The 14,210-nt window shown below is 58.7% G+C and overlaps 7 protein-coding genes across 7 annotated transcripts; 3 read left to right on the top strand and 4 right to left on the bottom strand.

Annotated features, from left to right (window-relative positions):
- Window positions 1-12: 12 nt before the first annotated feature.
- On the bottom strand, window positions 13-1,805 carry Malapachy_1942 (hypothetical protein; the record flags this gene model as incomplete). Its single annotated transcript, XM_018136438.1, has 2 exons — window positions 13-1,747; window positions 1,786-1,805. The coding sequence occupies 2 exons, from the start codon at window positions 1,803-1,805 to the stop codon at window positions 13-15; spliced, it is 1,755 nt and encodes a 584-aa protein (XP_017991436.1).
- Window positions 1,806-1,993: 188 nt separating this feature from the next.
- Window positions 1,994-3,682, top strand: Malapachy_1954 (hypothetical protein; the record flags this gene model as incomplete). Its single annotated transcript, XM_018136450.1, has 1 exon — window positions 1,994-3,682. One exon carries the CDS (start codon window positions 1,994-1,996, stop codon window positions 3,680-3,682), a length of 1,689 nt encoding a protein of 562 aa, XP_017991412.1.
- A 29-nt stretch (window positions 3,683-3,711) lies between these two features.
- On the bottom strand, window positions 3,712-5,181 carry Malapachy_1915 (import inner membrane translocase subunit tim44; the record flags this gene model as incomplete). The annotated part of the gene is made up of 1 exon (XM_018136411.1): window positions 3,712-5,181. One exon carries the CDS (start codon window positions 5,179-5,181, stop codon window positions 3,712-3,714), a length of 1,470 nt encoding a protein of 489 aa, XP_017991327.1.
- A 175-nt stretch (window positions 5,182-5,356) lies between these two features.
- Window positions 5,357-6,383, top strand: Malapachy_1959 (hypothetical protein; the record flags this gene model as incomplete). Its single annotated transcript, XM_018136455.1, has 2 exons — window positions 5,357-5,429; window positions 5,458-6,383. The coding sequence occupies 2 exons, from the start codon at window positions 5,357-5,359 to the stop codon at window positions 6,381-6,383; spliced, it is 999 nt and encodes a 332-aa protein (XP_017991421.1).
- A 56-nt stretch (window positions 6,384-6,439) lies between these two features.
- Window positions 6,440-11,890, bottom strand: Malapachy_1914 (snf2 chromatin remodeling protein; the record flags this gene model as incomplete). The annotated part of the gene is made up of 1 exon (XM_018136410.1): window positions 6,440-11,890. One exon carries the CDS (start codon window positions 11,888-11,890, stop codon window positions 6,440-6,442), a length of 5,451 nt encoding a protein of 1,816 aa, XP_017991326.1.
- A 317-nt stretch (window positions 11,891-12,207) lies between these two features.
- On the bottom strand, window positions 12,208-12,746 carry Malapachy_1924 (negative regulator sulfur controller-3; the record flags this gene model as incomplete). Its single annotated transcript, XM_018136420.1, has 3 exons — window positions 12,208-12,228; window positions 12,264-12,366; window positions 12,394-12,746. The coding sequence occupies 3 exons, from the start codon at window positions 12,744-12,746 to the stop codon at window positions 12,208-12,210; spliced, it is 477 nt and encodes a 158-aa protein (XP_017991292.1).
- Window positions 12,747-12,980: 234 nt separating this feature from the next.
- Window positions 12,981-14,195, top strand: Malapachy_1932 (mitochondrial 54s ribosomal protein rml2; the record flags this gene model as incomplete). The annotated part of the gene is made up of 1 exon (XM_018136428.1): window positions 12,981-14,195. One exon carries the CDS (start codon window positions 12,981-12,983, stop codon window positions 14,193-14,195), a length of 1,215 nt encoding a protein of 404 aa, XP_017991287.1.
- Window positions 14,196-14,210: the final 15 nt, after the last annotated feature.

Below are 14,210 nucleotides of genomic sequence, written 5' to 3'. Positions count from 1 at the left end.
ACTACGACATACCTAGCTCGATGTCTCTGCTCGCCGACGCCGGCCCACCGGCTCATCGTCAGGATGCAAGTCCGCCTCCGCTTGAAGATCAGCGAGCTCATCGGCGTCGATATCGAGATCTTCGTCATCCCCATCCTCGTCGTCTTCCACTGCCTGCTCCTCCTCTTCTTCGTCGGCCTCAGCTTCAGCCGTGCTGTTATGGTCGTCGTCGTGCGCGTCGCCGCCTGCAGCGTCGCCCGCGTCCCCATCAGCTTCGTTATCGATCTCGGCCTCTGCCTCTGCCTCCTCCTCCGACTCAACATACTCGACGCCTTCCATATCCAGGGCGTCCACGTGTTCACGAAGAAGAAGACGTTTTGCTTGTTCACGCTCGGACAAGGGGCGGTGGCCCACAACGATACGATGCAAAAAGCCTTCGTACGGCACCAACAGGCGCTGCTCGGCTTTGCGTGTACGGCGGATACGCAGACCATACCGCATATCAATGCGGTGGTAGTACGCCACATGCCGACCCTGCGAGGCTGGTGTGACAACATGCTGCCGCTCACGCTCCTTCGCCGATTGAGGAGGCAGTGTCGTTGTGACATCCTCTGTACCATGTGTCTTATCGTCATCGTCATCAAACAAGTCATCGTCGCCTGCCTCTGCCGCGATCGAGGCGTTCACATCCACACCGTCCAACTCCGGCGCAGGATCCGGCTTCTCATCATCAAATACGACGGCCAACAGGTTATCTGTCGCCACAGGCTGGTCTACTGGCTCCAAGTCACGAATATGACGGAAACCTGTGCCATATACGTTCGCATCGCCTTCCCCTTCAGTCTCACCGTCGAGCCATGGCACGACCGGGTACACACCCAAACGCCGGCGTTTCTTGTACCGCTCCGCTGCGCGGTCCTCCCTAAGCTTCTTGGTATCTTCATCCAGCGTCTCAGGCTCCTGTTCGTCGTCATTATTGTCGTCTCCATATTGCGGCAGCGTATCTGCGCACGTCAAGTACATGGAAACACGCTGCTGACCTGTGAGAGGATCTGTGACAGGACGAAGCAAAGCAGCGTCCATACGTGGATCTTCGATTGGCTCGCCATGTGCGCCACGGCCAAGCAAGCCGGTAAAACGTACGATCTGGAAATGCGTAGCCCATGTCTCGGGGTCCGGCAGCAGCTCGAAGGCGTCCACGGCGTGGACGCCCGGCTTGGTCGGATGCTGTAGTGATCCCAGCGGTGTATTAGCAGACGCAAACCCTTGCTCGATACGCTCAATCTGGGCTGGTCGAGATGTATCCAAGGCTTCCCCGGCCGCTTTCGCATCTGTCTTCTGCTTGCGCTGCTCCGCGCCCAAATATTCAGTGCGCCGAAGCCAAGTGACATTCGCCGCCTGCGCTTTGGCAGCCTCGATACCCGATACAGGGATCGCACGATCCGCTGTGCCAGGTGCTTGTGCCACGTCGTCGGAAAGGAGGAAGGCATCTTCATCGTCGACCAAGTCCCAATCCAACGGCGTCTCGAGAGTCGCGGCAGCGGCACGCTGTGCCTCCTCCCCGATCCATAGGGACTCCATCTGCGCTAGGTCAATGGGCATACCTGCATCAGCATCCACAGCGACAGGAAGCTGCAGCGACTCGGCGAGGCGCTGCGAAAACACAGGCGTCGTATAATTGGGTTCCGGCGCAGGAATCCGCACGAGCTTCGGTGGGTACGGAAGCTCAGGCAGCGGATTCGGGTACCGAACCCGCTCAATTAAATCGCTGAGCCATGAGACAATGTGCGAAAGAGGAATACGTACCGCTTGCGTCGCGACGTCATCGTCAGTCGTGGAGAAACGCACGAACAATCGCCGCGCTTGCAGCCAGCGCGCTCAACGACAGGCGGACGACGGCAGCAGCAGCACTGCACGTGATGCGCACGCGGCGTCCTCCCCAGGTCCCCCCACGCGCGTCGCGTGCCGCATCGCAACGTACGACACGGCGCACGGTTGTGGCACCGCAAGGGCCATGACGCCAGCGCAGGGACATGCTCGCGCGCACTTACTCTCCCTCTTCGGGAAGCAGAAAGATTCGGCGTCTGTCCAGTCGGGCGTGGACGCTTTGCTGACCCAGCTCTCGCAGACCGACGAAGGCGACGACGACGCGGTGATGGCTCTCCGCACGACCCTCGCGACGCAGATCCAGCGCATTTGTGCGACCACATGGTCCGATACCGACTTGGATGCGGCCGTACTAGCGCTCATGCTCAAGCACCGCGACGATCAGCACCGTGCCGCGCCGATGCGTACGCAGCCTGCATGGACACGCGGCTCTACCGCACCATCATGGAACCTGCGCGCGCCCTCGTTTACGCCCCAGAAGCCGGGCCTGGCACAGGCGCCTGTCACGCCACTCGTCGATGAGGAGGAAGACGATGAGTTCTCGCCATTTGCTCGTGCTCCGCCGTTGCTGCCGGATCCAGAGCCGAACCCTACGATGGAGTCATTTGACTTTGAAGAGATGGAACCTGTGGCTTATACGCCGCTTGATGTATTTTGCAGTACTTTGCTCGCATACAATGAGGGTCTGTACGCTACGGAGCCCGATCCCTTCATGCGCATGGTGCGTGCATCTGAAAGCATTCAGCATGCGCTGGAACGCTCGAACTACGATGTCGGTGCAGCCCTGGCCTTGCTGCACGATGCTCACCAGCAAGGCAAGGATGTGTCTGCGCCGTCCGCTTGCAATACGGCGCATCCAGAAGAGGCGCCCGTCCGTGTATGCCGCTTCTTTCTGGCAGGCGAGTGTCGGCGCAGTGACTGCCGCTTCTCGCACGACCTGAATCGAGCCTTTTGCCGGTTTTGGATGCGTGGGCAGTGCCTAAATGACCCGTGCCAGTTTCTGCACGACTACGATGCGCTATCTACGTTGGCCCAAAACCCAGAGATTGCGCCGAAAGAAGTGCTTAGTGTACCTGAAGCGCCGCCATCCCCCCCACCGCTACCACGGCCGACATGGGACGCATCGCAAACGCGGTGGGCTGCCGCGGCCAAAGCAGGCTTGCAGGCTACGCCGCCGCCGGTGTTTCGACCTTCGTCGACGTCTAGCAAGACCACGATGCCAGCCCGCAGCGCTCGTATACCCCTTCGCCCCCCCACGCTGCTGCCTACCTTGGTCACCGGCAGTGCCTTGGCCGTCGATATGGCCAAAGTACGAGCGTCATTGCCCAAAACGCAGGACGCTTGGGCAGCGACGCAAGCCTTGCTGCTGGCACGGCATGCGCCGCTTCGTGATCGTGTGCTGGTAGGCGCAGGTGGTGATGCAGGTGGATGGGGTGGCAGTGCCCAGGCCAGTCAGGAAGCTGGGGCCCGTGGGATGCGGGGCCGCTGGATCGGGCAGGGACTCGGTGTATGCTTAGGGGTGGCACGGCCTGCGAATGTCGGCGCCTCGCTCTCGCTGGACGAGCGCGTAGAAGCCGTGCTGGATTTGCATGGCTTGACGGCCAAAGAAGCCTGTGAGGCCAGCGAACAGTGGCTGCTGGCCCTCGAAGCGGAAAAGTTTCGAGGCTTGGCGTACTTGTGTGTCGGAGCGGGGAAGCATAGTGCTCGATCCCAGGGCAAGCTGGCTGGCCAGGTACGTGCCTTTTTAGAGCACTGGGGCTATCCCTTTGCCGACTATGATGGCGTGATCGCATGCGATCCATGCACACATTGGTAGTCGAACAGAAAATAAAGAAATCAATGCCTCTACATAAACGCAGCTTGGCCACGGCGTGCCAGCTCAATGACCTTCCAGCCACCGGTCACTTCGTTCTCGAGTTCTTCCTCCACACGCGTGAGCACCATAGCATAGCGGCAGAGATTCGCCTGCTCGACACTGCCCTCTACGACTTCGCCCGTCTTGGGATCTTTGAAGTACATGAGCTCCTGCGTCTGGAAACTGATGACAAGCACAGGCATAGGGCCCGTCTCTAGCATTTTGCCCTGCACGATCTCAATGCCCGACAAGTCGAGGATGCGGCCATCCGCAATGTAGCCACGCTGCATGTATGGATCCAGCGTCGCCATGAGCACGTTGTACGTCGCCTCACCACACCACTGACGAAGAAAATGGCGCTGCGCAGTATGATAGGCATCCAGCAGTTCCGGCAACACATATTCACGCAGCTCGATCGTGAAGCCCGACAACGTAAACTTGGGGTCCATCTGCTTGAAGGCACGCACGACCTGTGCCGTCTCGTTCTCCTCGAACCACGACGCAACACGATTGGTCACACCACGCAACCGCTCCACAAACGGATGCTCCGAATCTTGGTACGCCTCGTTCCATTCAGACAGGCGGCGCATAAACGAGCTCTCCGAGCGGAACTTTTCCCACTTGCTGCCCTGCGCTGACTCTGGGGCAAGGACCAAGTGGCCTCCTGCCTCTGTATTCTCCTGCACACGCGACGACTGCACAGCATAGCCGCCCAAACGCTTCTTAGGCTTGGGCGCCTCCGGCGTAGCCGTGGGCGCTTCCTCTTCCACGCCCGCCGCATCACGACCTGCCGCCTCGCCTGCAGCCATGGCAGCAGCAACAATGGGGTCGACAGGCTCAGCATCTACATCATGCACAGGCGGACTACGCCCAATCTTGCGCAGACGAGCCTCCCGCTTGATCTTGCGCGCATCCTTCGCACTAGTCCCCTTCGCGACACGGATATCAATGGCGCCCGTACCATCGTCCAGCGCCTCGCTAATCGTCTCAGCGAACGCCTTGTATACTTCTGTGTTGCGCACAGGCGCGGTTGTATCCTCAATTTGCCGACGCAGACGGCTCGACATCGCAGACAGCGACTTCATGAGCTCGCTTTCCTCCATCTGACGCAAAGTGGCACCCACAGCCGCACTCACTTGGCCACCACTCTTGCGCAGCTGCTCCGCCGCTGCCTGCAGACGCGGATTGTGCTTGATAGACGAGACAATACGGGCACGCTCGTACGCTTCACGGGCCTTGCGCATCGTCTCCGAGTCCTGGAACTTTTCCGATTGACCCTGTAGCTGCTTCAAGTTGTCCTGGAATTCACGCGATTTGGACAACTCCTGACGAAGCGTCTCGACAAACACCTGGAAAGGCGAACGCGGTGCATCAGCACGCAGTACGGACGCATGAAACGCACGCACAGCAGGCGCATGAGAACGCAGGACCCGTGTGAGGGGCATGCGAGCGCTCTTCATGCTGAACAGAAAGTGTCGACGATGTACAAAGCTTGCCACCCTTCCACGCACCGCACCATGGAGAAGAGCGACGTTACGTTTCTTCTTGTCACGTGGCACGCACGTGCTAGATCGGACACTCGGTAGGCGGCCCATGCACCCCACCATCCACTTTGGCTACGCAAGGAACAAAGCGATGTCGTTCGCCTCGCGCTTTGGTCAGGCGCTCCAGCGCTCGCTGGACAGACTGCGTAGCGAAACAGCGCGAAGTATGTATCAATACACCTAACAACCTAGTCATGCGCATGGAAGTGGAGTCGGCCCAGCACCATACGAACGCCCAACGGCTGTATCAATTCACCACACCGCAAGACTTGACGCAGATTGCCACAGGCTCCGACTCGGATATTGGCGGATTGTCACGCTGTCACTTTTCGCTGGAAAAGGAGACCAAGCCAGACGGATCGACGCATACGTTTGGTCGCTTTTACGGCTCGCTGAGCTCTCAAGTGCCGCGTGGCTCGTCGTTGGAGAAAAGTGGGTATGCCGCCTTCCGGAACAAGTCGCGGCCCACGCTGTTTAGCACAGAAGCATGGGATACGTCGTACCATCCTTATCTTGCCCTGCGTGTACGTCGTCGTGTACCTGGTCCTGCCTCTTCGACCTCCGCCACAGAGGCGGCCTCCTCGGATGTGTCGCTTCGAGCTGCGCTGCATGCAGGTGATCAGGCGGGGCCGGCTGTGCCCCGTGCTGTCCAGGCACTGGGTTTGTCGTACGCCGGTATTCCCGCTCGTGCGCCAGAGCCGCCGCTGTTCTTTGTCAACATCCAAACGGATGGGCCTGTGACCACAGACTTGTACCAACATCGCCTGTTCCTCGATGAGCAGCAAGGCAATGCGTGGCAGACCATCACCATTCCCCTCGACTCGTTCGTGCTCACCAATACAGGCGTGGTCTCAGAATCACAAGTATCTATGCTACGTGAAAAGGTGCTCACCGTGGGTATTAGTGTATTGATGGACCCCCCGCTGCTACCACGCGACCAAGAAGTGCCAGAGACGCCGAGCCCTATACCCAATGCGCTGCGTCGCGTCGATACGGCTGGTCCGGCAGCGGTACGAGGCAGCAAGCGTGATCGTACCCTGTCCTTTGAACTGGACATTGCAGGTGTATGGGTCGTCGCCTCGCCCAGCGATGCACAGGCCTTGAAAGAGGGTATGTAGACATATCGACAATCTACAGTGTCAAGCCTAGAATAGAACAGGTAGCTCAGGGTATCTCAGGAGGTACTAGGACGCCAGTTGGTCATACTGGCATACTCGTCTTCTTCAATATCAGGCATGTTCTCCAAACTTGCCAATAGCGCCTTTTGGCTGATGCCCTTGATCTTTGGAAGAGCAGCTTCCTTGCTTGGCGCCGCGGTAGCCTCCGACGAAGGACCAAACAGGTCAAGGATACGATCTGTATCCATCTGCTCCATGGATTTGTTCTGCTGCGTCACGACCGAGTTGGCCACATTCAGCTTAAACTGCTGCAAACCCATGATCTTAGCCTCAAGGGTGTTGCGCGTGATGAGACGGTAGACGTTCACAACCTTCTTCTGGCCCAGGCGGTGGGCACGATCCATCGCTTGCAAGTCTTTCATGGGATTCCAGTCATGCTCCACAAAGATGACAGTATCCGCACCCGTCAGTGTCAAACCCAGACCACCCACCGAGGTGGTGAGGAGCAAAACATCAATACTGGGATCGGCGTTGAACGCCTGCACAATGCCATGGCGTCGATCGCTGCTCACACTACCGTCCAAACGGAGGTACGTTACATTGGGCATAAGCGCTTGGAACAAATCACGCTCAATCACATCAAGCATTTGTTTCATCTGACAAAACACAAGCACACGATGCTGGGATACCGACGCCGCTGTATCTGCCCCCATGAGCGCTGCATCGTTGGCAGGCGTATCGAGGCCAATACCGCAATCCAACAACAGCTGGCGGAGCGCTTGGAGTTTCGGTGCATGCGCCAGACCAGCCAACGTCCCTCGGTGTGCATTGACTTGCGTAAGTAGCTGCTTCTGGGCAGGAATCGATGGGTCCAGCACCAGCGACGGGTGGTTCGCGAGTTTGCGCAGGTACTGCAGCGTCTGGAAAATGTGCTGCTGCGCACCCGACGCGACATCTTCTTTCTCCTCGTCGTGATCATCGTCATTGTGCTGTTTCTTGATAAAGTCATCGTACAGCTGCTTTTGAATGTCGCTTAGCTCACACTCCACATCCTGGATGATCTTCGGCGGGAGGTCGTTCAGCACATCTTCCTTCAGCCGACGCAACAAGAACGGCACAATCTGTTTGTGCAAAGCTTCCAACGCCAAGGTCGCCGCCTCCTTGTCGGACGCACTGGGCTTGCCGTTACGGCAGGCCAGTACGGGCTTGGCAAACCGCTCGTGGAAAGATTGATCCGAGCCAAGGAAGCCTGGCATCAGGAAATCGAACAAGCTCCACAACTCCAACACATTGTTCTGGATCGGTGTGCCCGACAAAATGAGACGGTGCTGGGCACGGATCTGCTTGACAGCGCGAGTCGTCTTGGTCTTTGCACTGCAGATGACATGGCCTTCGTCCAAAATACAGTAGAACCATGTGCGCTGCGCTAGCATATGAATATCGTTGCGCACCACGTCGTACGACATGACGACGGCATCGGCATGCTCAATTTGTGACTGCAGCCGTGCCCGCTCGGAGGGATGACCAGCGTACAACAGTGGCTTGAGGTTGGGCGAGTACTGCTGAATCTCATGCACCCAGTGGCCTGTCAGCGTCGGCGGGCACACGATCAGCGATGGGATCGGGCGAGCATCGGGCGAAGAGGTCGCCGCCCACCGCTGCTGCCGCTCAAAGTGACGGCAGGATAAAAGTGTGATGGACTGCAAGGTTTTGCCTAGGCCCATATCGTCGCACAAAATCCCATGGAGTTGGTAGCGTGCCAAAAAAGCCATCCAGCTCACACCATCGAGTTGGTACGGACGCAGTTGCACTTTCATCTCCACAGGCAGCTGGTAAGGCTGGACTTTGGAGCCGTCCATGAGCTGCGCCAAGAAGGCCCGCTCCGTTTCCCGTCGAGCCAGCAACGCCGGCGAGAAGTGGGGCGGGTCAGGCAGGCCATGAATCAGCGGCACCAACTTCACAAGCTCGGCAAACGTATTCGTCGCGAGCAGACGCACCGCTTCATCGCTATCACTCATGCGTCCAAGGACCGGGACGACCAGGAAAAGCACGTACGGCAGCAATCGCTCGTCTTGGCCACGCACCGTGCACGAAATCACTTCCATTGCACCTTGCCGACGTGCGAGATCCGCCTCGCCGAGCATGGGAACAATGCACTCAACCAATTTGTGCATCGCCTCGTCTGTCACCGTACGTGTAAGCATACTAAAGCACCGAGCGCCGGCATTCCGGATGACCGCATATTCGCTCTGGATCACACGGACTAGTGCGTCTAGAAGCGGCGTAAGACGTGTGCGAATCTCGGGCGCAAGATGCGGCGCCACGCACTCAAGAACCGAGCAGGCGTCCAGCACAGCTTGGCCCTGTGTCTCGTCCAGCGAGGACGTAGTGGCAAAGAGATCCAGCAATGGCTGAGCCGAGCACGTCCACAGCATCGGCACCCGCTCCCATACATGTACGCTGAACTCTGTGCAGACATGCCGAAGTGCGCACTCGGCACCGCGACGAATAAACTGGCCTGGCGTCATGGTATCGTCCGGCACATTGGCAGCCGACCGGCGCGGCAAAGCCGATTCTTGTGCGGCCAGCAACATAATGCCATCGCGCTTGGTATGTGTGTCGGCAAAGAGCGACGTGAACGACGTGTCTTGGCATACAAACGCACACAGATTCTTGACGATCTTGGGGCTCGGATTCGCGGTCGCCGTCGGCGCCGTGCACAGCGCAATCAGACGGGCCACGGCCAGAGCCGCGCGTGCCTGCAAATCCACTTGTTCTTCGTACTTGATGCTGTTCATCAAGCTGCGGATCACAGGGTTGAGCTTAGGAGGCAGTACACTCCATGCGACAACGGCGCCAGCCACCGCAGCCAGGACCAGCACATCGTTCGTTTCCTTCGTGGCTTCGTACCGATCAATACCCAACGCGATCTTGTTCTTTTGTTCCTGCACCGTCGACACGCCTGGCGCCAACGACGCCGCGTCGGCAATGGCGCGGGCCGCCTCAAGGGTCATGGGCTCGACCAAGGGCGGCACACGTGCTCTCTCCACATGGGCATCGCGCACGAGCGAGGTGATGAGCTGCTGACACTCGTGGTGCAGCCGCTGCAGCAAGATGTGCATCTCTGCATACATACCTGGCATCGACGCGTCCAGCAGGTGCAGCAGCGTAGTGTGGACCTCGCGGAACGAGGCGTGCGTGTCCAGATAAGACACCGGATCCTCGACACGCTCTGCCCAGCGCTGCGCTACCACAGAGGCCAAGCACTTTTGCAGCGCTGATGTGGATGTCAAGGCCTCCGTAAGAAGCCGGCATGCATCCGCTTCGGCCATGGGCGCATGGGCCAGCACTTCGCCGAGCGCAGACGCCGCACCGATACGCCCACGAAGCACGACATCCATGCTGACCAATGTCAGGTCCTGCGCGAGAATCCCACGGTCGATGTTGTGCTCGGACTGAGCACGTGGCGGCACATAAAACAGGGCCATGTTCATCGGCGTCCCAATGGGCGTGAGGACGAGCTGGAAGAGAGCAGGCACGTGGGGCGCTACGCACTCTGCCAGCTGCGGCCCAAGCACATCGAGCACTTGCGCCCAGACCTGCGCCGTAGCGTCGCGAATCGCCGGCTTCTCCTCCACCAGCATATTCTGAAAGAGAAGGCGGACCAAGGCATCGTCCAGCCAGTCACGTGGGAGCGAAGGCGCTTGCAACAGCGCTCGCATGGCATGGAGCATTGCCAGGCGTACATTGGTAATCGTATGCCGCACAAAGCGGAAGAGAGACGGCACACGCTGCGATAAAGCCGCACGGTCCACCACCTGCAACACATCATCATGCGCTATGAGCGCTGCCAAGAGATCCATGACACTCGCGGCGCTGCTTGCAAGGTCGTCACGCTTGTCGCTGACGCACGCCCACAGCTGATCAATGAGCGCTGGTACACGCTCCAATTGATGTGCCACGATATTGCGGGTAATGGGCAAGAGCATCGCAGCCGCCACGGCACGAACGTCGTCATCATCGTCCCGCAAACCAAGTTGCGCGACATCCAGTACGTCCGCCAACATCTCATCTTCCACACCAAGCACGTCCACACGCATCGCCACTTCGTACTTGATGCCCAGAAGGCCTGCATGACGTACTTCCCATACATAGGGCTTCTGCCCATCCTTGCCTACCAGCTGTACAGCACGCACAGAGTCCTGGCGTACCATCTCAAGGAGGACATGATGCGTCGCACGTACCAACTCGCTGCTCATATGCGGCAGAAGCTGGGCCAGCGTCTGCGAGGCAGTCTCACGAACCGGCGCCACCACATGGTCGAACACAAAATCGCCCAATCGGTCCAGCGCAAATACACAGAGCAGCCGAACAGCTAAATCCTCACACCAGGCTGCATGTGCCTCTTGATTCGCAGTCGATGAGGCGCCAAGCGTCTTGCCGCCGCCACTGCCTTGCGTCCGGAAGAGCTCCCGAAGACCCAGCGCCGCGCCATGCCGCACTTCCCACGTGGGGCTAAACAGCTCGACACTCAAAAACTCGGCGAGCGCACGAAAAGGCCACTCGCCTCGCTTCCCTTGAAGAGACTGGACCGCGGCAATTTTGCTGGTCGGCGCACTATGGTCGAGTTTGGCCCGTTTCTCAGGCTCGGCGCGCGCGGCTGGGCGCGCTTGGCCCTTGGCTTCGAGTTTGCGTTTGCGTTTCAACTGAGCACGTTCACGTGCACTCAGTGGCTTGTCAGAGACGGGCTCCGGCTCCGGATCGGGTTCTGCCGCAGGGGCAGGGGACAGTACAGCCGAGGCCGTTTCCGATTTGCTTTGTTTGATAGACAACTCGGCCTCGACATCAAGACCGAGATCCATATCCGCACCGCCAAAGCCAAGCCCTAGCTTTCCAAGTACATCTTTCTTCGCATGCTTCAGTCGTTCTTGGCTGAGAAGCTCTGGGACATCGTATTCACGTCCCGCTGACGCCAAGAGTTTCGTACCCTTGGCCAGGACCTGTGCCAAGGAAAAGTCGGCTAGCTTTAAATGCTCGGACGGGGGAAAGCCAAGGTCCTGGCTGGCGCGGGCCACGTCGTGGGCCAACGCCACTTCCTCGTCTTCTTCTTTCTTCACAATCTCTGGGACGTCGGTGGCCTTGGCCTCCGCTGACGTGGAATCGTTTGCAGGGGTATCCGGATCCCAAACACCAGCAGCTTGGCATATATGATACAAGGCTTGCGCAGCAGCGTTTCGTGTATCCCAGCTCTTGGAGACAAGCAGCGGCACCACACGCGCAAGCAACGTAAGTACTTCATTCCATTCGCCATCCACGCCACGATACGAAGCGTTGATGGTATCGGCATCGACGCTGGAGGACGCATTGTCATGTGCTGTACTGGCGCCACGCACACGCAACGCCGCCATCTGACCCAGCTGCGTCGCAGCGGTCATGCGTATGGCCGACGAGGACCCAATGTCCAGCAACGACACGAGTCGGTCTAAACGCGTCGCTGGTGATCCCATATTCTAAAAGTAAATAGGCGTAGTCAATGGTATAGCATGCCCTCGTAGAGTGCACAGGGAAGGGGCAGGGTAGGTCGTGCGTCACACACACACACACCCGCGACGCGGTGCAACTTCACGTCCTGTGGGAGCAAGAAAAATATCGCTCTATATATATACACATCCCCTACGCGTGATCCTGTGGAGGGCATAAATCCACAAAAAGCCACCGGACACCTCCCCACCCCCGTGGCCTCAGCAGCAGCGAGGCGCTGCGGCCCAAGAGCGGGGGAGGTGGCGTGCGTGGACCGTGGAGGAAGCGAGATGAATGGCATCGCTTAACGGTCCTCGGCCCATTCCTAGAGGTGTGAGTGGGTGATACACGTATACGTACATTCTCACGGCGGATCTGTGCCTCTTCTTCGGGCGTAAAGTCGTTGTGGATATTGAAAAGCTTGCGGATTTCTTCCGGCTGCTTACCCTTGATCATATTCGCGCTATTTTGTTAGTCATAGCATACGTACACAGTCTTGCAGCCGACATCGAGGAGGCTCTTAATGTCCAGGTAATTGGCAGCCAAGATAATCTCAAAGAGCATTTCCTGGTCCACCTGGATGAACTTGGCATCCCATTCCGAAATGTCAGTGGCACGGCGCCGCATCTCGTCCGTCTCATCGGCTTGTGCAGGAGGGTCATTGCGGTGGTGGCTGCAGTATTCAAGCACCTTGGTCAGCACACTGGAGCTGACATTGGGCAGCGGAATGGGCTGGTCCGTCTCTCCAATATCTTCGATCATTTGCTTAATCAGTACAGATCGCTCTGCAATATCGCGATCCACAGTGAAATGTTCATTGTCCGACGTGGTAAGTAGCACCATGGTGATGAAGCAATCGTCGTCGCGCACAGGCTGCACGAGGTGGAGTGGGCATGTGCGCTGTCGACCCCCGTCCAGCGCCATCACGTGACGCGAAGAAGAAGCGTGTGGTCGCACGTCGGCAGGCAGCTGGCAGCCTCCTTCATGGCGTCTCGTGGTATGGGAGCTTGGAGCGCGGTATGGCGCGCGTATGTGCCGCTGGCACATCGCAGCTTTGCCACCGCGACTTCGATACGCATGGTACCTACGCCACGTCCGATCGGCTCATTGGGCGTCGGGGCCGCTGTAGCCGTGCAAGCGGATGGCTCGCCGTATGTGCCGACGCCAATCGCTGCGCCGACCACCACCGAGCCTAGCCGTCGGGAACGGCGTGCGATGAAGAAACGGCAGCGCAAGATGCAGAAGCTTCGTCGCCTGTCTAACTCGATTGCGGCGCGCCTCGGTGTATCGCAGCGCAAAACGGCCCCTCTTGTGCGAACCGACAACCAATTCAAGTCGTTCAAGCCCATTACACCGTCGATCCGTTGGCTTCGTTACCCCCTAAACACACACTTGCATCGGGGCAAGCCTGTGCGTGGGCTGACGATGGCCAAGCGCAGCACCGGTGGACGCAACCACCATGGTCACATTACTGTACGTGGCCGCGGTGGTGGTCATCGCCGCCGCTTGCGTATGGTGGACTTTTACCGCTGGGAAGCCGGCGAGCAAAAGGTCGTGCGTATCGAGTACGACCCAGGCCGCAGTGCCCACATTGCGCTCATTCAGCATATGGAAACGGGCCGTATTAGTTATATCTTGGCACCGGATGGCATGATTGCCGGCGATGTCGTACAGAGCTATCGTACGATGAAGCAGGAGACAGAGTCCAGCAGCCACTTTAACCTGGGTATCTTCCGTACGCATGCGGTTCGTCCCGGCAACGTATTGCCTTTACGCCTGATCCCCATTGGTACCATGATCCACGCGATTTCGCTGCAGCCGCTGGGCCCTGCGAAACTCGTCCGCGCAGCTGGTACGACGGGCCAGCTGGTCGCCTTTTCATCGTACCGTCGCCAAAGTGACTTGCATGAGCATGAGCTGGTCGAAGATGCCAGCAACAGCACGCATGCCCAAGTGCGTTTGTCCAGTGGCGAAGTGCGTTTGGTCCCGATTGAGTGCTGTGCTACGATTGGTATGGTGAGCAACAAGGACCACCAGCACCGCCGCCTCGGCAAGGCTGGACGTAGCCGTTGGCTCGGCCGTCGCCCGAAGGTGCGTGGTGTGGCCATGAACGCGTGCGACCATCCCCACGGTGGTGGTCGTGGCAAGTCCAAGTCGAACAAGGTACCACGCTCGATTTACGGCTTCCCTCTCAAGTTCCAGCGTACGCGCAAGCCTGGTTCGCGTCGTGGTAACCGCATGGTGGTGCGTGAGCGACCGCGCCGTAATGGCAAGCGCATCGGCAAGGCATAAATACGAGATAGACGT

The sequence above is a fragment of the Malassezia pachydermatis genome (genome assembly GCF_001278385.1).
Source record: "Malassezia pachydermatis strain CBS 1879 chromosome Unknown scaffold5, whole genome shotgun sequence".
Taxonomy (NCBI): domain Eukaryota; kingdom Fungi; phylum Basidiomycota; class Malasseziomycetes; order Malasseziales; family Malasseziaceae; genus Malassezia; species Malassezia pachydermatis.
This window is presented reverse-complemented; position numbering and strand designations above follow the sequence as displayed.